Below are 24,444 nucleotides of genomic sequence, written 5' to 3'. Positions count from 1 at the left end.
GTTAAACAAAATGGAGAAAACATTTCTACCTTGAATATCAAGTAACACTTAATAGCTAGTATTCTCAGTCCCCCAAACAGGTTGGTTTGTTTTCCATTGGGTTCAAAGCATTAGAACACAGTAACTAAAGAGTTACCTGAATGCTTATAACATATAGCATGTATATGCTATAAATCTTTTCCAGCAACTCTCATCAACACTCACTCTCCTGGAGATGAACAAAAACGAACAGTATGGCATTGGTTCCAAAGCCTTGCCTTCCCACCTCTGAAGTTAGGTTACACTGCTACAAATAAACCGATTTAATGGTTACCCATAAGAGCTGCCATACAGTCCAGGTCTTTTGCGTTTGCCCTCTGCACTGTGCTTGCTGGGAATAATAAGTGCAGTGAACCACCCAGCTCAACCCTGGCAGGGGTTTGGCATTTGAAAGACTCCTTATTGACAATTTAAATTTTTTTTCCTTCTATTTCTTTAAAAAAGAATTCTCTCAAAGCTCTGGGCACACTGCAATAATAAGAGGATTTAGAAACAAATTGCTTTCAAGTCAAGTTAAATCACTGCAAACACTCATTCATCCAAATGCTAGTTAACAAACTTGTTTTCCTTCCGCCTTTCCCTGAAAAGCGTAGGGAGGAAAGCAGTCCCGTTAGTTAGTTTCAAAGTTTGGGGAAAAAAAACAAAACACAAAGTTTGTAACTACTGTGTACAGAAAACGTGACTGTGAGATTCTTAGCGCCCACCCTCGCCTGCTGCCCTTAGAGGACAATGAAATTAACAAGGATGGTTTATCACTCACACACCAACGAGGACTTCTATGAAGACTGATTTTGATAACCAACCCTCCAAATAATAATAATAGCTACTTTCCTCCATCTGTTTTAGGATACAGTTTGCGATGGCCCAGAGAGTTGGTTCCTGGAGGGGGCGTGGGGAGAGAGGAGGGTTATATTAGGGATTGCTTCTCCCCGCCGGTTTCAGTTATGGGGGAGGAGGGGGGTGAAGGACGCTGCATTATAAGATATTCTGTACTTCAAAGAGGTTGTCAGCCCCACCACCCGGGCTGTTATTTATGTAATCACGGCCTCACTAAATTCTGGGGTCCGACAAGTGAAAAAGCAAAGGGGGAAATCTGCTCCATTGACACTGCATCGAAGAAAGTACCCTGGTTTTATTTAAGAGGCATTTTTAAAAGACAGAGTTAAAGCGCTGTTTTGTTCCTTAGGTGACGGGGTGGGGCTGTTTAATGGTGCCAGGGTGAGGAGGCAGAGAAGGTTGCTAAAGCCAATGTCTGAATCGTGGCCCGGGACAACATGCTCTTGCAATTACCCTTGGCTGGAGCAACGTAGAGGGAGGCGGACCGAGGGCTCGCGCTTGTTCTCACAAGAGGAAGACCCCGTCGTAACCCCGCCGATTCCAGGGCGCCTCGGAGACTTGAAGCCAGAGAGGCGAGACCTCTAGAGGACCCCGGCCGGCGTCGCCGGCGCGGATCCTGGCCTCTGCGATCCAAGAAATCCTGCAGAGCCCCCAACAGGCCGGCCCAGCCGAACCAGAGCCCCAAAGCCAAATTCGCTGGCTTGTCCTGTGCCGCTTTCGCCGCTAGGAGACGCCTGTAACCCACGTTTGTGGACAGAGTTTCCCTTTCGAACACAACTGCTATCAAAAAAAAAAAAAAAAAATGCAGCTCAAGTATTACAGTGGATGTAGCGATTATTTACAGGCAAATCTGACCATCTCTCCACGTTCTCATCTCCACCTCTGGAAGCTCTCTGGCTCTAAGCGAACGTCCAAAGTCTGCTCAAACTTCATCTGTTTTGAGAAGACAAACCCCCTCCCACAGTTTCTGGATCTGCATTGTCATTCAGCCGCATGCTTCTCACACGCAAACACGCGCGCACACACAAGTGTTTACGTACGTACAAATGAAATATTAGAAAATTACCGTCATTTAAAAAATGCTCCAGGATTATTTTGATGAGTCAGCTTGAAGACCTCAAAACATTTCATTTCAATCCTGCAGATCTAAGGAAAAATCAGGAACGGGAGGGGGAGAAAGTACAGATGCAATGCCATTATTAATATTCAGATACACTATAATCTCCTTTTCATTGATCCACAGGTTCTTTTAAAAACTGACGCTCCATTCTCAGCTGCAGACGTGACGCTAAAATCATTTTAACTGCAGCGGTTTTCCCTGGGCTTTGGCCAATCGTCAGTTTACTGCAGCTGGAAAAGGATTAGCCATTTTTGCTGGCATCCTTTCCTTCCAACCGCTCAAAGGCTGGACCTATCTCCATGAAAGAGCCAATGGGGGGCGGGGGGCCTAGAGCAGCAGACAGGCACTCGCGGGACTCGGAGAGGCAAGTCTCAGTCTATACTCCCGCGGCCACTCGCCCTTCTTAATTCCCTGCCAGGAGGGAATGACAACATACCTCAGGATCGGGTAAACGACTCTCCTTTTCCCGCAGGTTGTAGCGGTGTTACTCCCGGGTCATTCATTACCAGGAAGCCCCAAGGGATCTTTCTATCTTGTAGCATAAGAAGGCAACTGAACAAGAGTTGCATTGGTTGAATAAACAACCCCCTACAGCCCATTAATTAATACACAATTATGCTTTTAAAAATCTTTTTGGAGAATTAACATTCAATCCACTCTGGCATTGAAGAGTTCGCGCTGTATTTTAACTTCACAAGAACTGGGTGCGTTTACGCGCCGCTTTGCCCCCGCGCTTCGCCGAGAGTGAGCACTCGGAGCTCCTCAAGCGCATCCTTCGGGGCCCCGGAGGTGTTGTGGGGATGCTCCGTTGGGGCTTATACAGAGCGATGCGCGGGACCTTGCAGGATGGATGCGAGCGCCGTGGATGGATGTGTAAGCGCGTTCGCAGATACTCGCAGCCTCACACACACTGGGGCCCAGCGTGTGCACGGCCCCAGCCCACGCACCTACCCCCAACCCCTCCCGCATACGCGTTCACAGCCGCCCGGCTGCCCTCATCCTGCGGTCTTGCTCCAGGCTGGGCAAGAATCGGTGCTCGGGTCTAGTGTAGGGAGGAGGAGGAGATCGCCAATTGTCAGGAAAAAAAAAAAAAACAGAAAAAAGCTTGTGCGCGCCGCCGCTGCGTTGCACTAGGCAGGGGGAGGCGCAGGGATATTCGAGGCGCCTTGCAGCGAACGGCAGAGCTCTGTGCCCGAGGCCAGAGAGTCAGCGCTAGGCTGGCGGGCTGGAAAGCAGAGCTCAAATGAAACTCCTCAGTCGTTGATCAAAGGGCTCACAGCTCAAATCAGATCCCCCAGCGAATTAATCTTTTGGTAAGATACTGTAGATGTACGTTTAGGAAGGGAAGAGGCGAGTATAAAGCGTCTGCACGTCTATAGGAGCCGCCAGCGTTCATCCCTGGGCTTGCATCCCCTGGCTGTTTGGGACCCACCTCTGCTCCACACTCCAGCTGTCTCACCCCTTTTCCCCGCAGCCCCTTCAAGACCTTCACACTTAGTTTGACACAGCCTACGCCATATCTGTTTTTAAATGTCCTGCTAATCTCCGCCAGGGTCCCTTAATTTGGTAACCCCTGCCAATTAGTGGCCCCTCTGCAACTTTTCCCTGTTTTTCTCGGTGACTTATTTTCACGATGAGCAGCAAGGAAAACACCTTAAAGGAAAAAGAATGTTAGCGTCATTGGAAACCCCGCTCCCGGGAGAGGATGCCGCTGCTGCTATTATGTTTTCGCATTTGCTGATGCAAACAGGGAAACCTCTCTATTCCCTCTCCATTACCTGCGGCTGGGGACTAGGAACTTTCCGCGGCAGAGTCCCCAGCTAGCACCTCGGGACCTGCCGGGCTGTTCTCGCTCTCACACTCACACTCACCCCGGCAGCCCAGGCGCGGGTTCCATCCCGCCCGGCCCGGTTGCTGCGTGACGCGCCTTCTTGACGGCCGGCTTGTCCAATTAGCTCTGACTCGGTGGGTGGTGCTCCTCGGCGATTGGTTGGCAGAATGAGGGCGCTGCGCAAAAACAGAGAAGCGGAGCGCTCGGAGCTCAGAAACTGCCAGCCGAGATCGCAGGCTCTAGGGCTGAGGCAGGAGGAGGAGGGAAGAACTGAAAAGCAGAGAGACAGGTTAGAGGAAAGAAGAGGCTTGGGAAGGAAACAGCAAAAAAGAAACTGCTCATCACAGTTACTGAGAGGCAAACGACGGTGGAAATGAGGACAGAGAGAGGCAAGACTATGACAGCCAAAAAAGACAAATAGAAAGAGGAAAAAATGCCAAGAACATCCATCCGGAGAAATGAAGAGAATGAAAGTTTTATGCTGCAGAGCCATTCTATGCTTTTCCGGCACAAAATTCCCTCGCTGTTTTTAAGCCCTTTTGCATTTGCCAGCCGTTGACAGTAAGAGGCATGTTCAGCGGTGCCAACAGCATCTCCTCTTCCTCTTCATCTTCCTCCTCCTCCTTCTCCTTTTCCTCCTCCTCCTTCTCCTCCCATCAGCGAGAAGACAAACCGAGGACAGTCTTGAAATACCGAAATTTCCTCCTTGGGATTTGCCAGCGCCGCGTTGCGCCAAGACTGTCGGAATAAAGGACGCTGACTATTGTATTATTATTTTATTAATTGGTCAGTGGGAAGATTACAGATGAGGAAAGGGGACGCCTGTCACCCTTCCTTCTCTAAAATCAAAAAATGAGGTTGAATTGGGGGAAACCCTAAAATGAAGCAAAAGAAATAAGATTTGTAAGGACAGAAAGCCACAGGAGCCCCCCCACATAGCGCACTTTTATTTGTATTTTTTATTTGAGATTTTTTTTTTTTTCGTGGTGGTGGGGGAGGTGATTGGGTGGCTGACTGGCTGCGGGAAGCTGCTTCCTTTCCCTTTGGAGATGATTGTGCTATTATTCTTTGCCTTGCTCTGGATGGTGGAAGGAGTCTTTTCCCAGCTTCACTACACGGTGCAGGAAGAGCAGGAACATGGCACTTTCGTGGGGAATATCGCTGAAGATCTGGGCTTGGACATTACAAAACTTTCGGCTCGCGGCTTTCAAACGGCGCCCAACTCTCGGACCCCTTACTTGGACCTCAACCTGGAGACCGGGGTGCTGTACGTGAATGAGAAGATTGACCGCGAGCAAATCTGCAAGCAGAGCCCCTCCTGCGTCCTGCACCTGGAGGTCTTCCTGGAGAACCCCTTGGAGCTGTTCCGGGTGGAGATCGAGGTGCTGGACATCAACGACAACCCCCCCTCCTTCCCGGAGCCGGACCTGACCGTAGAGATCTCTGAGAGCGCCACGCCAGGCACCCGCTTCCCCTTGGAGAGCGCTTTCGACCCAGACGTGGGTACCAACTCCTTGCGCGACTACGAGATCACCCCCAACAGCTACTTCTCCCTGGACGTGCAGACCCAGGGGGATGGCAACCGATTCGCCGAGCTGGTGCTGGAGAAGCCTCTGGACCGAGAGCAGCAAGCGGTGCACCGCTACGTGCTGACCGCGGTGGACGGGGGAGGAGGGGGAGGCGGAGATGGAGGAGGAGGCGGCGGCGGGGGAGGGGGCCTGCTCCCCCAGCAGCAGCGCACCGGCACGGCCCTACTCACCATCCGAGTGCTGGACTCCAACGACAATGTGCCCGCCTTCGACCAACCCGTCTACACTGTGTCCCTACCAGAGAACTCGCCGCCGGGTACGCTCGTGATCCAGCTTAACGCCACAGACCCAGATGAGGGCCAGAATGGGGAGGTCGTGTACGCCTTCAGCAGCCACATTTCGCCCCGGGCGCGCGAGCTCTTCGGACTCTCCCCTCGCACCGGCCGGCTGGAGGTGAGCGGCGAGCTAGACTACGAAGAGAGCCCGGTGTACCAAGTGTACGTTCAAGCCAAGGACCTGGGCCCCAACGCCGTGCCTGCGCACTGCAAGGTGATAGTGAGGGTGCTGGATGCTAACGACAACGCGCCGGAGATCAGCTTCAGCACCGTGAAGGAGGCGGTGAGCGAGGGCGCGGCGCCCGGCACGGTGGTGGCCTTGTTCAGCGTAACCGACCGCGACTCCGAGGAGAATGGGCAGGTGCAGTGCGAGCTGCTGGGGGACGTGCCGTTCCGCCTCAAGTCTTCCTTCAAGAACTACTATACCATCGTGACCGAGGCCCCCCTGGACCGAGAGGCGGGGGACTCCTACACCCTGACCGTGGTGGCTCGCGACCGGGGCGAGCCTGCCCTCTCCACCAGTAAGTCCATCCAGGTGCAAGTGTCAGATGTGAACGACAACGCGCCGCGCTTCAGCCAGCCGGTCTACGACGTGTATGTGACCGAGAACAACGTGCCAGGCGCCTACATCTACGCGGTGAGCGCCACAGACCGTGATGAGGGCGCCAACGCCCAGCTAGCCTACTCGATCCTGGAGTGCCAGATCCAGGGCATGAGCGTCTTCACGTACGTGTCCATCAACTCCGAGAACGGCTACCTGTACGCCCTGCGCTCCTTCGACTATGAACAGCTCAAGGACTTCAGCTTCCAAGTGGAAGCGCGGGACGCCGGTAGCCCCCAGGCGCTGGCTGGCAACGCCACGGTCAACATCCTCATCGTGGATCAGAACGACAACGCTCCTGCCATCGTCGCCCCCCTTCCGGGGCGCAACGGGACTCCGGCGCGCGAGGTGCTGCCCCGCTCGGCTGAGCCCGGTTACCTGCTGACCCGCGTGGCCGCGGTGGACGCAGATGACGGCGAGAACGCCCGGCTCACCTACAGCATCGTGAGGGGTAACGAAATGAACCTCTTCCGCATGGATTGGCGCACCGGGGAGCTCCGTACAGCGCGTCGGGTGCCGGCCAAGCGCGACCCCCAGCGGCCTTACGAACTGGTGATCGAGGTGCGCGACCACGGGCAACCTCCCCTGTCGTCCACCGCCACCTTGGTGGTGCAGCTGGTGGATGGCGCTGTCGAGCCCCAGGGCGGGGGCGGGGGCGGTGGCGGGGGGTCAGGAGAGCACCAGCGCCCCAGCCGCTCCGGCGGCGGGGAGACGTCGCTGGACCTCACCCTCATCCTCATCATCGCGCTGGGCTCGGTATCCTTCATCTTCCTTCTGGCCATGATCGTACTTGCAGTGCGGTGCCAGAAAGAGAAAAAGCTGAATATTTACACGTGTCTGGCCAGCGACTGCTGCCTCTGCTGCTGCTGTGGCAGCGGGGGGTCGACCTGCTGCGGCCGCCAAGCCCGGGCGCGCAAGAAGAAACTTAGCAAGTCGGACATCATGCTGGTTCAAAGCTCCAACGTACCCAGTAACCCGGCCCAGGTGCCGGTGGAGGAGTCCGGGGGCTTTGGCTCCCATCACCACAACCAGAATTACTGCTACCAGGTCTGCCTGACCCCCGAGTCCGCCAAAACCGACCTGATGTTCCTTAAGCCCTGCAGCCCATCGCGGAGTACGGACACTGAGCACAACCCCTGCGGGGCCATCGTCACCGGTTACACAGACCAGCAGCCCGACATCATCTCCAACGGAAGCATTTTGTCCAACGAGGTAAGGCTGAAGCGAAAGGACCACCATCTCTCATCTCCTCCATCCGAAAGCCTCCTCTAGCCCGGCCCTTGTATCTCTGGTGCACTGTGTATTTATTTTTAGGATATTAGCTTATTTGTATCTTTGTGGGGGCAGGAAGGGAAAGCTGCCTCTCCCACCCCTTCTTGTGTAACTTAAACTTCGTGTCGTCCCTAATTTTCTGCGCTCCACCCTTCCACATTTATTTTCATTGCCCTCCTTTGGTGCTTTGCCACCTTGGACCCTCCTTCTTCCCTCTGGCATCTTTCCTTTTAAAATCCTAGTCCCTTCACCCCACCCCACCCCAGTCCTTTCCCTTCTTAGAAAGCTGGGGCTAAAGGAGAAAGTGCCCGAGGGGAGAGGGAAATGCAGGGAGGGACCTTCTGGCACTGGCAAAGGTCTTTTTTTTCTCTTTGCATTTGTCCCAAGCATAATAAAGTTAATTGTTTGGCTTTGTTTATCGATGCCTTCAGTCGCGTGTAAAAGTAAGCTATAGATTGTTTAACTTTGCACAGTTGTCTAAACTCGAATGCATGTTTCAGTGATCCTTGTTCTCTGAACTCGGGTTGCAAAAAAAAGCCTTCAGTTCTACTCTGGACAGCATTTACAGACGTTCTTGAAGCCCAACGCCCACACAGTGTGAATTTGAATGAAGTTGCTTTGGCACAAACCCCTGTAAGCCGTAAACTCACGGAAAGGCTTCAACAGTCGTTGTCTTACATATTCCTTTTAGCTAATAATCACCTTCTTGCCATCGTTTTTGATGAATCACTGCTGTTGGCTTTCTTCATCAAAGAATTTGGCTTGTCAATTCCGATTTCCTTTTCTAAGATGGAGAAGTGGCAAAGTTGAAAGGAGGGAGGGAGAGGGAGAACAGAGTTGATTTCTGTAAAAAGAAAGTTTGGACCGGAAAAGGTGCGTGTGGGGTGGTGGAGGCGGGGAGGAGAATGCAGAGTATGTTTGGAGCGGGAAAGAATTGGGGTCAGGAGGGAAGCGGGTATTATGAACTCCTTTTTTGGCAGGTTATTTTATTTATTTTGAGTCTTAGATATTATTCATTGACTTTCATGAATATTTGTACAGCTCATTTGTATCTTAAGCACATTTTGAAAATAAACAACAAAATTATTCCATAAAATATCCAACCTTTTTGCTTATTGAGCGTGCTGTTTTTCTTGTGTCAACCAGTATGCACCTAAACACTTTTTTAGGCCACTGAAAGGAAGACTGCAGCATATTCTAGGTTGACTCTATTGGAGACAATAGTTTATGAGGGCCAGCTATGAGGTTATTTGCATTCTCTCCTTAAAACGCACACACAGACACATTTAAAATTGGCCTTTTATTTGTGTATTTTTTTAACCTTTACTGAAAATCTAGATATGCAAAATCTGCATATCTTCTTGCCTTTACTAGCACTAGTCTTTATAATAACTAGTCTGAGATCTTAGAACAGCTTAGAAATTCCTTAATAATGTACACAATTACTTAAGCTAGAAATAGTTACTAACCTCAAAATCAGACTGTTAGGTAAACCCATAGCGTTCGAATGCTCTTGATTTATTTATTTTTTTTCTAGAATAAACATCAGCGAGCAGAGCTCAGCTATCTAGTTGACAGACCTCGCCGAGTTAACAGGTATGGACTCCTTTTTTTTTTTTCCTAGCTTGGTGTATAGACAAATTGCGACCTACTAAAAGTAGGAATTAGGTATATTATTCAATATCAAAATAGAAAATGATAAAGTATTTCCAATTAGGACAGGACATAAATATTGATTATATTAGGTTTTCTAGACAATAAATTAAAAAATATTGGTGTGTTTCTTTTATATACAACCACTAAGTATATTTGAATATTTTGTCAGTTTATACTCTTACACTGCTTCTGATAATCTTCCTAACTATTCCAGACATATACATATATATCTGTCCTATGACAGTGATATAAACATATGCTCAGCTCTAATCATAGAATAATGATTGAGCTTTACATGCCTTAAGGGCTCAAACTGACTGCAGATGCTCAGGGTTGGAGAGTTAGGCTTAAGGTTTTAAAAACTAGCTTTAAGCAGAAATCAAGAGCTATAAGCATCTGCAGCACCATAGGTGACCATGTGGTGGCAGAAGAATGTTTTCTGTGTTTCTTCAATCTTTTTTATTCTAATATTCACATTTTTGTACTTCTAGTTCTGCATTCCAGGAAGCCGACATAGTAAGCTCTAAGGACAGTGGTCATGGAGACAGTGAACAGGGAGATAGTGATCATGACGCCACCAACCGCGGCCAGTCAGCTGGTAAGTGTGATTAAAGGGCGATGCTGACTTTTATAGTGGATTTTTAAAAAATAAATCCTCAGAGGATGATGTTTTAGGTAGTTCTCAGTGTTAGTAAACCTACAGAAAACTGGTGTCATCCTATGTTGACAATTGTATACTCAAAGGGACTTGTAATACAGTCTAATGTTCCTTTAGAGAATGAAAGTTAGAAATTCATTGTGGAATACGTGAGACCGTGAAACATTTCTTTTTTATGTCATGTTCTTTCCGGGAATTATATTGCGTACAAAGGACATAGATTGCTCACCTGGTCCAGTCCCCAGTCTTCAGTCAATTAAGCTATTATTAGACTTGCTTATGGATGAAATAACAGAAGATGAATGAAATTGGTTGACCTGTACAAGGTCACAAGAGGAAAAGTGAATGACTGGGAAGCAAAATCCAAATTTTCTCACTTCCAGAGCAATGCATTTTACATACCACTGAACGCTGATGAGAGAAGGAATGGTGATTAAAAGTCATGAATAGATTGAAAGCAGGATTTCCAAATCTGGGTTCTTAGGCTTCAAGACATTAGTAAACACTTGATAATGTGCATTTTCTGAGGCATTCCTCATATTTTCAACAGAATCCATGTTCAAAAGTTGACCTCTGGGTGTATTTGCTTGTAAGCTTGAAGGTATTCCCTGGTGGGAGTTACAATGTGATACATATTTTTTACTTTGTTTTACTTTATTTTTCTCCTGTACACATGTCCCCTTTAAGTTTTATAGAATCCTGATAACTCTAGTTACTAACAATTAAAGAAAACACTGAAAAGAAATAAAATATGTACCTTAAAATAATGAAAACAATTTCACAAGGTTTGGATTTTCTTTCTACTTTGTTTGCATTTCAACTATGAAGGATGCTTTATGAATTTTTTTTTAAACTTTTTCTCTTTCAACTGAGTTTTGCGTTCATCTGACACATGAAGCAATGCAAAGGCAAGCTAACTTGTGTCACTTCTAAAAAGCGCCCGTCGTTGGACTGTGTGGAGGTCCAACTTCATTCACTTGAGCTTTAAGCTCTGTTTTGGTTAGTGATTAAGCCATGGGGAGATAGGGTTCTCCTTTTCAAGGTAACTGATCCTCGAGAGCACCCATTCCTTAACACACTGCATGGACCTCTGAAAGATGTTGAGGCACTGTGTCAAAGGGCAGTACCCGCCCCACCGTCGCCTGGCAGCAGTGGTGGCTACTGGCCCCACTTGGCTCATGTGTGGTGTGTCTGAGGCTGCCTTGGCCTTGGGAAACACAGGCAGGAGGAGGGAGAGAAAAGACTGCTCAAGGGTCTCTTTATATTGCTGCAAGTCATTAATATGCAGACCTAATGAGACTTGAGAACTGCCAAGAATCCCCGGAGGTCCCTGCCCCTTGCGGGCCTTCACGCTAAGTGAACAGAGCATCTATTTAGTGTCTGGGAACCTGACAACAAACCAGATCTTGCCAGAAGTTTATATTTGAGTACAAAGTCCCTTTCATTTTTGGCCTATATATGACATATGATTTATTGTTATCTTTTAAAAGGTGTACGTTTGGAATTGCTCATTCCTATTCTTTTTTTCAGTTTCTGATTTCATAGTCAGCCTTTTAAAGCTTTGGAAACAAAATGTTTAACATTAAAAAAAGAAAATCCCCCGCTGCATGTTTCCTTGGGTGTATTTTATTCCTTTCCCACTCCCCCTTACTTTTTTTTTTTTTCTGTAACACTCCAGTCTCAATGAACATTTCAATTAGTTTAGTTCCTCAGACATAATGAGCCATAATAACTTAACTGAAGAAAGAGAAAGGAATAAACATCTGCAAAAAGTGCTAAATTTGGAAGATGGACGGGAATATGTTCTTATCAATGTGCCTTCCCAGCAGCTCTTTTATTTCACAAGCACTCAATGTTGCCATTTTGGTAATATTACTTACAAATTATTTGAGATGTCAAAACATTTGAAAATGTTAAATGCTAAATTGTATTTGGAAAACATGTTTAAAAGCGGGGTAGTTTTCATTTTTCTTATCAAAATGGCAAATTCTTTTTTTCTGTCCTTAGATTTTTAACATGTAAAAGTATTACAGAGTTAACAATCTGCGGAACTATTTCATTAGCATTTATAAGGTTGCCACAACATATGGGCGCAATGATAGCTGTTTTTGAATTGTGTTAACACACTTGTATTAAGAAATAATTACACATTTTTGTGCTGAATTGCAGTCAGATTTAATGTATCTAGTTTCATTGTTAAAATGATTTTGCATTGTTTACCTTTTAAAGTATAAAACCCTAAATGCAGAGAATTAAGATGCCTTTACTTAATGACTTTTTTCCAGTCCATTCTTTGTTGTGTACTATAAACTTCACACCAAGTGGCTAGAGTATTTCCTAAAAGTTAAGCCTATCTCAGGCAAACAGGTACATCTGCTTTATTTCCTTGTACAACGAGGTATTGATGATCTTCCAATTTTGCGATATTTAGAGAATATTCTTCATAGCACATCTGTTTCCAGGTTTAGGATATGGAAAACTTTTGAGCTAATAAGCAAATCCCACTCAGCTTTAGGTTTTAAAGGGGAAAGTTCGACTATCATGGAAAAACAACACTGAAAAGATATGAATTCTGAATTCTCTAGTTTGTATCTCATTGCATGTTACATAGTATACACTGTCTAGCTTAGTTCTTCACCTGTTTAAACTTCCTAAGTCTTTATTTATTCCCACTTTCATTTTCTATGTTAACATTAATTTGTATTTATTTATTTGGATATGCCTTCTGTTTATTCTTCTATGAATAGTTTTCTTTTTTGTTCTTTCTCCCTCCTCCCCACTTGCTTTTCTCCTCTCTAAGCCATTTGCAGTCACCAATCTTGTTCATAGAAGGGCTTTAAACACGGAGGCAGCTGCACAGAGAATCACATAAGCTTTTTCAGTTTTCCACTGCACCTGGCTCCATGTGTGGAATTCTTCGACGTGACCACTGGTCTGTGGCACTTTCTTTCTATAGGCTTGTCAAGGTGCTTTCCGTTTATTTCACTGCACTATTGATGTATTGGGTAGGTATGGCAGAAGTCCAAGGAGATGTGGTAAATGCTTGCATAAACTATCACAAGGGGAGAAACTGATTAATCACAGCGTAAATAGCCGAAAAAAAAAAGACGAAATGAACTTAAAACTAGTACAATTATCGGAGGTAGATCTAAGATCTATTTAGCTGTAAGTAGTTGTTTTTTTCCCCCCATTTATTAAGTACTTACAATGTGCACACTAAGATTAAATTTGAATTTATTTTTAATAATTGACCTTCTTAAAATGTGTATTGAAGAAGAAAACCCTCATAAGTTAATGTTACTTGTTATAATCTACCTGAAAATTTTCAAATTTCTCTTCTTCTAAATTTTTCTTTTATTTAAAAGACAGCTTAGCTTCTAAATGTGTTTATTTCTTAACTAATTATTATGAGACTTGTACATGACACATGTTCAAAACTTGAGTATAAATTTAAAAAGTGATTTATATTGTCAGTGTTTTCATACTAGTAGATAAACATAAATCATGAAATAAATTAAGCCATTGTACTACTACTGCAATATCAATAAGAATTTTCGGCCTATCATAAAGTTAAAAATTTCCCTTTCTCAACTCCAAAAAGAATTTAGATACTGGTAATTAGCTTCTGGCTTTACAAATAAGGTGAATTTATACCATAATCTGAATAAGCAAAAGCTTTTTCTTTTTCACCAGGTTTCTGGTGAAAATATGAGCTACAACTAGGTAATGCAGAGACATTTACAATTGAAAAAGATATAAGACAAATATTAAGAGAACATGGAGAAAAAGATAAATATATTGAAATATGTTAGGTAGTGAGAAAATTTTGATCTGCATGTTTTGATTTTTTCATAGATGAATTATGTTGTAAAATCTCTGCTCCCAAACCAAACCAAAAACTACAGAAATTTTGGTGATTATTGTTAATATCTCGAATTTCTCCAGTGTTAAATAATTACAAGAAGACTTAAAATTTCCTCAAAAACATGTGTGTTGATTTTTTAACTAATTTATCATATTTGGGGAAAAATACATTTTTTGAAGGCTTGTTACATGAGAAAGGTCCATGTAATTTTACTGTATTGAATTCATCAGAAAACAGAACAAATTGACTATAATTACATTTTTGAAATCACAGTTTGTTCTCAGTGGTAATATCACAGCCTCTGACTATAAGGGATCAAGTTACTTGCTAGTGTAAAAAGATGTATTTTAAAATTTGTCTAAATATATCTCTATATAGCAGGCAGTCTATCACTTCAGCTGTCGTGCCATGTAGAACAGGCCATTTCTGAGAAGTGGAAAAAAAATAAATTGCAAGAAATTGCAAATAAAATCTGTATGTTGAAATGTTTCTTAGGAATGACCAAAACCTCATAACTCAGGTGTGGCCGGTAGTTTTCTGCTATACAAGTCTCACAGGTTCTAAAATAAGGGCATTTGAATGAGAAAAAAAAAATGACAGTTGAAGTTATTTTCTCTTGGGCCTGCAACTTGAGATGTTAAAAATTTCCAAAGCAGTGTGAAAGATACGCATTTTTAAATGTCCCATGTACAGAAATACTTGGCATTCCGGTCGTTTGTGCAGTCATTGACCGCCACAAAACTTAAACACGCCTCTGCTTGTCTGGTCATTAAAATAATATACTTAATGGGGACTAGTGATATATGAAAAAAGATAAAGTCATTTTCGTCTTTCAGTGGCTCCCTAAGGTGAGGCCAGGTAATGGGCACAATTTATTTAGTTCTCAAACTATACATATGAGACAAAAAAAAAATTTTTTTTTCAATGAATACTTCTAAAACTTATTTGAAATTTATTGATATACTTTTTATGTGATTAAAAAAATTGTTTCTACTTCTGATATTTTCCTCATGAGAAATTAGTACACTTGTTTTGTCGGTAAAACATGTGAAACATATTCATGCCATCTTCCCTCTCTTTGTAGTTTACATAAACCTGTGTTATCACTATGGGGATCCCACTTTAAAAGGAGTAGCTCATAAATTTATGAGGAACATTATGTACAAGTGTTGTTCCCCTTTCAGGCAGGTAACACTGTTTATCCAACAGAAAACTTTATCATATTTCTCGCTTTTCTTGTTATGCACATGATAATTTTTTTGTACAGGTTTTCAAGTCAGAGAACTTTATTTCATCATCTAAGGGAATTTTAACTAGCGTCTAATAAGTCAAAGAGGCAGAAAACCGTACACTTCAAGAGAAGAAATTTAGCACAATTGAATATCAACTAGCCATGAAAACAAGTTCTAATAAAAGTACCTTCTAACATCTCATAAAAGTACCTTCTAACATCTCCTAAAAGTACCTTCAAATATCTTAAAGATAATGCAGAGAATAGATCATTAAGTTTTTTCTGTGTGATTATCATATTCAGAATTATAAGAATTCTTGGGTACAGTGCTCAAAAAGATGTGAAATAATATTAATGGTCTCATGAGGTGTATTTGAAAGGGTTTTATCAGTTATGTGATGAAAATTGTATTAATTCCAAATTTTGCATTAGTACCCATCTTTATCAGGATCTGGTAATATAATTCTATCTTAATATTTGAATTTTTCCATCAACTTCAAATTTAATATGATATAAATGTATTTTTAAAATAATTGCTCATAATTGACTTTTAATGGTACTTCCATCTATCAAAAAGACCTTTTATTCCTTATTACACTATAAATTGGGAATGTTTAGAGTACAGTGCATCAAAATACAGATCTCTCTGGTTCTATAGCTTCTAGTTACCTGCCGTGTCAGTGTGCATCGGGGATATTCTTCTTCCCTTCCTCTTTTTTTTTCCCCCTAATACCTATCTCCTTATAGGAACAGGATAATTTAACTTCCCTGGTGTCTAGAAAATAGTTGACCTGTTTTACTTGCTGATCTTAGTCTGATTCCTTATCCCAGCTTCAACTCACATTTATGTTCCTCAATAATGCACTGATCAGTATTTACTTCTGGGTTTATGCATGACAATTATCAATAGATTATTATAATCGAAGTCAGATTTAGTATTGTACATGCTGCCGCTGCTGCTATTTAATCGCTAAATCCTGTGAGACTCAGTATGACCCCATGCACTGTAGCCTGCCAGGCTCCTCTGCCCATGCCTCTTGCCTAGGATTTCCCAGGCAAGAAAGCTGGAGTGAGTTGCCATTTCCTTCTCTAGAAGATCTCAGTGCAAGGATCAAACTCCCCTCTCTTGCATCTCCTGCGTGGCAGGCAGATTCTTTACCAATGAGCCACCTGGAAAGCCCCAGCATTATACACAGTTTAATTTAAAATTTAAAAAGTCATTATAACTTGAGATTAATATATGATAAGAAGTTTGGTGTTATTTCTTTAAACAATTTACATAATTAATTGTTTTAAACTCCAAAATACTTGAGGATAATCTGGGGGCTTAGTAATTATGAAAAATTGATTTCTTTGTATTATATAAAGAGCTGTTAAAATATGCACACAAAAAGTAAATGATTGTGTGTCAGGATTTTACAAACTAAAACTTGCTCAAGAGCTCAAATCACTCATAATATTTATAGAAGAAACAATCAAGTGTTTTCATTACACTCTCTTGATTAAAAAAATAATCCGTGGTTTTTCCACACCGGGCATTTCATGCATTTGAGAGTTTCTGGCATACGGAATAATCACTCTTTGGTTATTTCTAATTGATCCTATTTTTAAACATATTTAATAAATGCATTGCTCTGTCTAGAAACACATTAAAATGTGATTTTTGTTTGTGTGCTTGCTTTTTTTACATAATGCTAGTTATCAAATTGAATAACAGATAGTATTCTGTAGTGCTCTAAAATGATATTTTGCTTAAGAGACTGAGTGAGCTTTCTTGGGTCATAAATATCATGTTTAATAATCTTGTCAGCCTACAGGAGACAATGAAACTTGAAGATGTCATTTGAAATCTTGGTATTCTAGGATCAGTAAGCAAACATTTCTGTGTTGTCTGGGACAAGTGTTTTCCAATATAGAACAAGTAATAACGTATTCGTCAATAGCGCCTGCAGCTGACTCACCTTGCTCTTGGTTACCTTGGTTTCACTAATTACAGTCATTTGTTCTGGGCTTGTCTAAGTGCTAAATGATAAGCAGTTTGTAGTAATATGGACTACAAGAGTGTCACTGAAAAATAACTTGTAGGAAGTCATTTTCTAAGAACCTAAAAAAGCATGCTCTTGGCCACTCTTGTTTTATTCTTATTATTTATTGGTATATCGATATATAGGCCATGTTTCTGTTGAATTTCACTTTTTATTTCATGTCTAGATCTTATTATCCAAATATCGTCACTCACGCTTCCCATATTTCTTCCATTTTTGTCTCTAAGGAAAAAAATATGACTTATCATCATTAGAAATTACAGGTAATGAAGGCTTTCCACTTGGGTTTTATTTTTTCTGTTACAAATTTCAGAGATTTTCTTTTTTTTTTTAATATTCATTCTCACTATTTTCCAATTATTTAAATAATTTAGAGTCAATATTTTCCCTCAACATCCTGACCAGTTTAGAAACATCTATCTCAGAGCCCTGTTTGCCAAGAGTCCTACCCTTTACCAAATAATACAAAGCAATTTGGGGCTCCTGTCAGGTTAACAGAAGAAAATTCTGTTAAGATGCCTTTACCCATTACTCTTTACATCGCCTGTAATGTTTCACTACTAAGCTGGTAAGATTCCCTGGAGGATGGTATGGCAACCCACTCCAGTATTCTTGCCTGGAGAATCTCATGGACAGAGGAGCCTGGTGGGCTGCAATTCACAGGGTCGCAAGGAGTCGGACATAACTGAGAACAGAGCGCATACACAAGCAGCTGGTCGTGTTGATGTAGCCTCCATCCAAAGCTTCTCTGTTTTCTACTCACAGGTATGGATCTCTTCTCCAACTGCACCGAGGAATGTAAAGCACTTGGCCACTCAGATCGGTGCTGGATGCCCTCCTTTGTCCCTTCTGATGGACGCCAGGCTGCTGATTATCGTAGCAATCTGCATGTTCCTGGCATGGACTCTGTTCCAGACACTGAAGTGTTTGAAACTCCAGAAGCCCAGCCCGGGACGGAGAGGTCCTTCTCCACCTTCGGCAAAGAGAAGGCCCTTCACAGCACCCTGGAGAGGAAGGAACTGGATGGACTGCTGTCTAATACACGAGCGCCTTACAAACCACCATATTTGAGTAAGTATTACATAAAAGGCTGTATCAAAGTCTTCCCTTTCAGGAAATAAAGTTCAACATGCCATTCTTCTTCGTAAAAATAGAATTCAGGTTGTTTTCAAAAACAAAGATAAAAGTGACTCTGGGATGCAGACAGCGCTTTACAATACAAAAATGAATATACTTAACAGGAAGACAGGTTCCTGGGTTAGTAGATTAAATCAAACACAACTTCTGATGTTGTTGAAAACATTTTTCAAATGATCTTCATATTTCCTTTGAATATTGCTCACATGTTTACTTGATTTCCATGTGTTTTGAAGGGCTTGTGTAAGGTGGAAAAACATCTCTTGACACAATTCACAGAGCAATTTTGTTTTCTTATTGATACCAGCATTATTGCTTAGTCATCCTTTCCCCATAAAGACATTAAACATGTTAAGCTAAGTTCAGAGTACATTGCAGCCATCAGTTTGATAATTTTGTGTAGGTTAGTAATATGTTGGCATGGATTCAAGTCACTTATCAGAATCAGAGGAACTACATGATGAAAGCATATCAATACAGCAATATTATTCATTTATTTACAACAATAGGTTCTTCTTCTAATATTGAGACTTTGATAATTGTACTTAGCTCTTTTGATTTTGGGACCCTAGTCTCTAAGTGGATTATTTTATACAACCAGTTGAATAACAAATGCTTTAGGATTATTTAGTATATTTTATTTGAGGGTCTTTGTAAGGAAATTATTCCATTTATTCTCTGCTATAAAGGAATTTTTACTTTTTAGTTAATAGTTAAATACCACTGATGATTCAATATTTTGATCAAACCATGTCAACTAATATTTGATAAGAATGGAAATTATAAAAACTCAATCAAAAGATGATTTTTATCTTGTACAGCAAATCCAATGTACATGTCATTTTCTTACTTTCATCTTCCAGTGCAAGAAATAAAAATAATGGAACTATAAATTAGAAACAAAAATGAGCCACTGCAGATATATCATTTCTTTTATGACTTATGAAGTGGGATGAAAAAAATACTTAAATGGAAGAAAAAACTAGAAGAATTTAGCCCTTTTATGTAAATATGAAAGTCATGGATTAAGTACATGGAGGATAAGGATATGACTACAACTCTGGATATTGATAATAAGAGTTAGTTATTATCTTACGATTAAAAATGTGAATCTGCCATTGAATACATGCATTCTGATAGCAACAATGATCAAATTGTGTATTTAGAAGGATTGCATTCAGTTTTTCAAATTACTTAGGAATACCATTACCCCAGAATGACATAGTATATTAGCATTTCAGAACCAAATAATTATTCCTCTCTATAAATTATTGATATTTGTTTTGCTTCATTTTATACAGTTATGAAATATGAGGGCACAAATACTGAAAAAAAGTATTTTGTTGAACTATCTAACAAAATCTCTTACAGATGTAATTTGGATGCTAAAGTCCTAATGTTTAACTTACACATCCACATACACTATGATTTAAAGCAGCTTAAATTCAAATTTTAATAAATAAGGACAATGATTCACTCTTTGCCCCTCAAACTAAATTCTGGATTTAAAATTTTACTTACCAAAGTTTTCCAAATTTAAAACAACATATTCTCACTAGTGTTTCACTTAAACTAAGAATATATACTACAGAAATATATTACCAGTAATGTCAAGGCAAAAATTCAAAGTGTATATGATTCAGAGTAATTCAAATGTGTATTTCTACATAAATATATAATATTTTCTGTTAGCATATATTAACTGGTAATTCTACATTAAATATAGTGAGAAATCAGTTCACCCTCTTTAACTCTTAGTGAATACCAACCTTGATGAAGTTTCATTTACATTATAGAACTGAAATTTTGAACATCTATAAAAGTCTTTCTCTACTGACTAGTTTTTCTTTTTAATTTTAAAAATCATGGTAACATTTTTTGTTGATAAAAATTTTAATGCTGCATATATTATAATGCCAGTGTCTCTTCTTTAGGAGTCTAGTATTTTCACTTAGATCCTTGATTTCAGGGATAATGAAATATGTTATCAGTTATATGTGCTGCTAGAAATCAAAGAATGCATGTATTATTTTACTAGGAAAATTAAGATTTTTTTACATATTATCCAGACGTGTATTATAATCAATTAATTTTGAATAACAATTTATGTCTTCTGTTTTAGTCAGCTCAGCTCACATTGCTCAAAATTTAGGGTTTGGGGTAAAGTGTGACCAGGATGAAAAAGAAGCAGAAAATTAGCTATTTTGCTGTTTTTGCTTATACTCTCCTCAGTTTTTCATATAACTTTAGTGATATCTGAACTTTTTTTAAATTCCTGTGTTTAATGTCATCTTAGACACCCAGTTACCTTTAAAATTACTTTGTGCCTCTGACTTAATAAGAATAGTCAATTTTATGTTAATCTAACCATACAAACTAAATCAGAACCATCCATTCCTGGCTATTTTGCCCCCAAATTCACATAGTGGTAGCTGTTAATATGTGTATCATTTATCATCAGGAATGGAAATATTCTCATCTTCTAAATTGAAAAGGGCGTCCCTTATGTTACTAAAGAAACTAAAAATTAGCACTAAATACCTTTTTTAAAATCAGAGTGTTTAAATAATTCTTGAGAAAGCAGTTTTACTTTTGCTAAATACACATTTAGTTTTTAAATGAACATAATGTATATTTTGATGTTAAAAAAAAGTAGCTGTATATTTACTTTTGTGAAGCCCTAAAAAAAGCCTTATGAGGCTAGTACTATCATTTACAAATAATCCCAGGGAAATGGTGATACGCTTAATAATACAAATGAAGTCATTGTCTGCACCCAAGAACTTTCCATTTCTACACCTCTGATTGCTAGAGTTAAAATTACAAATTGGAGGAAAACAACTTTTACACAAAGTGTGTATATACATGTTTAAAAAATATACTTTGTGTTTCTAAAAAACTACCTTTATTCAATTTTATTTCCTCCTTTTTCAATGTATAAGAAAAGATCCATGAAGAGTATATATAATGCACTTAATGAAATGGAACTTACTTTTTAAAATCAGGAGTAATTTTGAACATATCTGTTAATACTTAACATCATTAGTCATGAGCTCTTTACGAGCATGCCTTCTCTTATTTTCGTTATGTTGTAGATTTCTAATACTCTAGTAAGGATCAAAGGAATACACTGAAAGATTGAGAAAATAAATTTAAACATGTAGAGTATGGTCATACAGTGTTTAGATTTTAATCTTAAAATGTTAATAAATTTTAGCTTAGCTTTACCTTTAATTTTTACTAGAACAATAAAAAATATTAAAATATAACTTTAACTTTTAATAAAAGTTAATCATTGTTTTCAACACTTGCTAAAATGAAATAAAAATATTCTCTGGAGTTTAAAATTCCTTATATTCTTTCATATGGAAGTCAATAATTTCTTTAAAACTATAGACATGTTATTTAAAAATAACATGTGTTTCAAGTGACATGGTAAGTTAAACATAAACTAATCTAGATAGTCCAAGCAAATAAGGAACATAAAAATAATTTAAGTTCAAGAATATAACTGGAAAAAGTTATATCATTAATGTAATTTAGAAAAGCCCAATATTTAAAATAATATATTTAATATTGGGGACTTCCGTGGTGGCTCAGACGGTAGAGTCTGCATGGAGTGCGCAAGACCCAGGTTCGATCCCTGGGTTGGGAAAATCCCCTGGAGAAAGAAATGGCAACCCACTTCAGTATTCTTGACTGGAGAGTCCCCACGGACAGAGGAGCCTCAGTTCAGTTCAGTTCAGTCGCTTAGTCTTGTCCGACTCCTTGCAACCCCATGGACTGCAGCACTCTAGGCGTCCCTGTCCATCACCAACTCCCGGAGTTTTATTCAAACTCATGTTCATTGAGGCAGTGATACCATCCAACCATGTCATCCTCTGTCTTCCCCTTCTCCTCCCACCTTCAATCCTTCCTAGCATCAGGGTCTTTTCAAATGAATCAGAGGAGCCTGGCAGGCTACAAAGAGAAGTCGCAAAGAGTCGGACACGACTGAGCGACTTCACTTTCATTTCATATTATTTTCGTAATCTTTCTTGCTCATGATTTTGGCTTCACATTTTGACATTATCTCTCCAGATTTTTTTTTTTTTTGGTCTGGAAGCAAGTATATCTTTCAGTTTAAATCAGCCTAAACAATACAGTACTAAAGATGTAAGGATTTGTGTTTTGGAAACCTGTTGATTTCTTGTCAAAAACATAATCGTTCCCTAAGAATTGGAGACAATTATAAGATAAATCACTAATGAAGTTTCATCTAAAATGTATTTGTGAAATATTTCTTTTATTTGTTTAAAGAATCATACAAAAATAAATTATACTGAATAGAGTGAAAAAGCCTACATTGATATCATGATTTTTTTAAAATCCTAAATCCATGAAATTTTCTACAATCCTAGAACTGTAGGAAACCATCTATTGAAAAGTGTTGCAATTGATTCTGTTTTCATATCAAATAACATTTAGAGTGGTCCAGATGTGTCAAAAAATCACTCTAGCTGTCTCCTGACTTAACTTTGTTTTTGCCTACTTTGGAGTCCTTTTGAAATTTCAACCCAAATCATACATAACATAGCATTAAGAAAAGATGTCAGAATTTGGAAACATTGCATTTAAAATATTGCTGCGACTTTAGCCTATAGTTTTCATTAGTGACCATCATTTTAGGAAAAATTCTTTTTGGTATCTATATTATTTCTACCTAGAACTTCAAGATTTTAGTTTTTTTAAAATTGCAGAGTATAATTTTATTGAGTCACACCTTTTCCAATCCTTTCATTATTTTAGTCTGCCCTCTGAGTGTTGAAGACAAGATTGTGTAGGAGCATATATAGAATTCAAAATAAAATGACTTTTCTTAGCAGTACAGATTACCCTTATATCCATGTATAGTGTTTTCTTTGGGATTTGTATATTCCTCTAATGTCATAAACATAGCATCACTTTACCAAATATTAAGTTCCACAAAAGGTATTTTTATATGTGGCCTTTTTAACATTTTTATTTTTTAGGTCCATACATTGCTAAATGAGTGGACATCTTTTTCAATATTTTTTTCCTTTTTTAAAAATGGCTATGTTTGTTTCTGTTCACTTTTTCTTCAAGTTGTGCTGCATTTTAAAAAAATATCCTATTTCTGAGATTTTTGTTCTCTCACTAATCTTCATAAAAATACATCAGATTTGTGAGCCTAATTTATTACTGTTTTAGTTTATCTCTTTGTGACAAACCTCTGGTCTTTGAATCACACCAACCTTTCTATTTTTCCATTAAATTCTTTTATTTTGTAATTATAAATTAATCTCTCATAGTCAAAAAAGTACTCACCTCAACTCTGTGAGCAGGAAATGTATGATGACTCAGGATCAGAAGAAACCTGACCCTAGTTCATATTCTCTATATATCCACTGTTAGAATTCAATGTTCACTGAATTTTACAATATTGCACTGTTTTGAAAAATGGTAATCTATTCACAATTCATATCATTATTCCAGTTAACTGATACGGCAGCTGACTGGAATCTTCCTATACTCCAGATAAGTGAGATATTATAAGATGATATTGTTTCTTCTCCTTTAGTTGTTGAGTAATGATCTTCCATAACTAATATGATTTAAACTGAAAGCTATAAAAATCATCTGAGGTGCAGATATAAAACAGAGTAGTTCATTTTAAATCTATACATCTGGCAATTTCTGTGGACAATTTGCATTTTACTTATTTAGACAACAGTGATTCTCTTACAACATGTCATTTAAAAATTTGTGCCTTTGGGTGAAACTAGTTAGTAGCCAATAGGCTCCTGGCATATTTAGACTCATTATGCAACTATGCATATTATAAGTGCAAAGTAATTATGTGATGGGAAATGAATTAATGGATGAATAAGTTTTATTAAAGTAACCAAATTTTCTTTAATGCTGTTATCATATTTTAATTTACACACACGTCTACACACAGTTTTGGTATCTCTTGGAGAAGGAAATGGCAAACCATTCCAGTAATCTTGCCTGGAAAATCCCATGGACAGAGGAGCCTGGCAGGCTACAGTCCGTGAAGTCACAAAAGAGTTGGACACAACTGAAAACAACTACACACAGTTTTGATATTTCTAGGCAAACTATCTGGTAGCTCAGCGGTAAAGAATCTGCCTGCCAATGCACAAGATAGGGGTTCGATCCCTGGGTGGGGAAGATCCTCTGGAGAAGGAAATGGTAACCCACTCCAGTATTCTTGCCCGGGAAATCCCATGGACAGAGAAGCTTGTGGGTCACAGTTCATGGAGT

General features: G+C 40.2%; 1 protein-coding gene and 1 long non-coding RNA gene across 3 annotated transcripts in view; one reads left to right on the top strand and one right to left on the bottom strand.

Annotated features, from left to right (window-relative positions):
- Nucleotides 1–1,956: 1,956 nt before the first annotated feature.
- On the bottom strand, nucleotides 1,957–3,962 carry LOC122454944. Its single transcript, XR_006273559.1, has 3 exons — nucleotides 3,868–3,962; nucleotides 2,433–2,524; nucleotides 1,957–2,022 (listed from the first exon to the last, which is right to left on the bottom strand). It is a non-coding gene; the product is annotated as an uncharacterized LOC122454944 (long non-coding RNA).
- Nucleotides 3,963–4,042: 80 nt separating this feature from the next.
- Nucleotides 4,043–24,444, top strand: part of PCDH10 (protocadherin 10) — a 42,582-nt gene continuing 22,180 nt past the window's right edge. For both annotated transcript variants that reach the window (XM_043486390.1, XM_043486384.1), the window contains exons 1-4: nucleotides 4,043–7,504; nucleotides 9,102–9,160; nucleotides 9,712–9,818; nucleotides 17,785–18,090. In XM_043486390.1, coding sequence (XP_043342325.1) covers nucleotides 4,877–7,504; nucleotides 9,102–9,160; nucleotides 9,712–9,818; nucleotides 17,785–18,090 — 3,100 coding nt within the window. In that variant the 5' untranslated portion in view covers nucleotides 4,043–4,876. The remainder of the gene's footprint in view (nucleotides 7,505–9,101; nucleotides 9,161–9,711; nucleotides 9,819–17,784; nucleotides 18,091–24,444) is intronic.

This window comes from Cervus canadensis, chromosome 1 (genome assembly GCF_019320065.1).
Source record: "Cervus canadensis isolate Bull #8, Minnesota chromosome 1, ASM1932006v1, whole genome shotgun sequence".
Classification (NCBI taxonomy): domain Eukaryota; kingdom Metazoa; phylum Chordata; class Mammalia; order Artiodactyla; family Cervidae; genus Cervus; species Cervus canadensis.
This window is presented reverse-complemented; position numbering and strand designations above follow the sequence as displayed.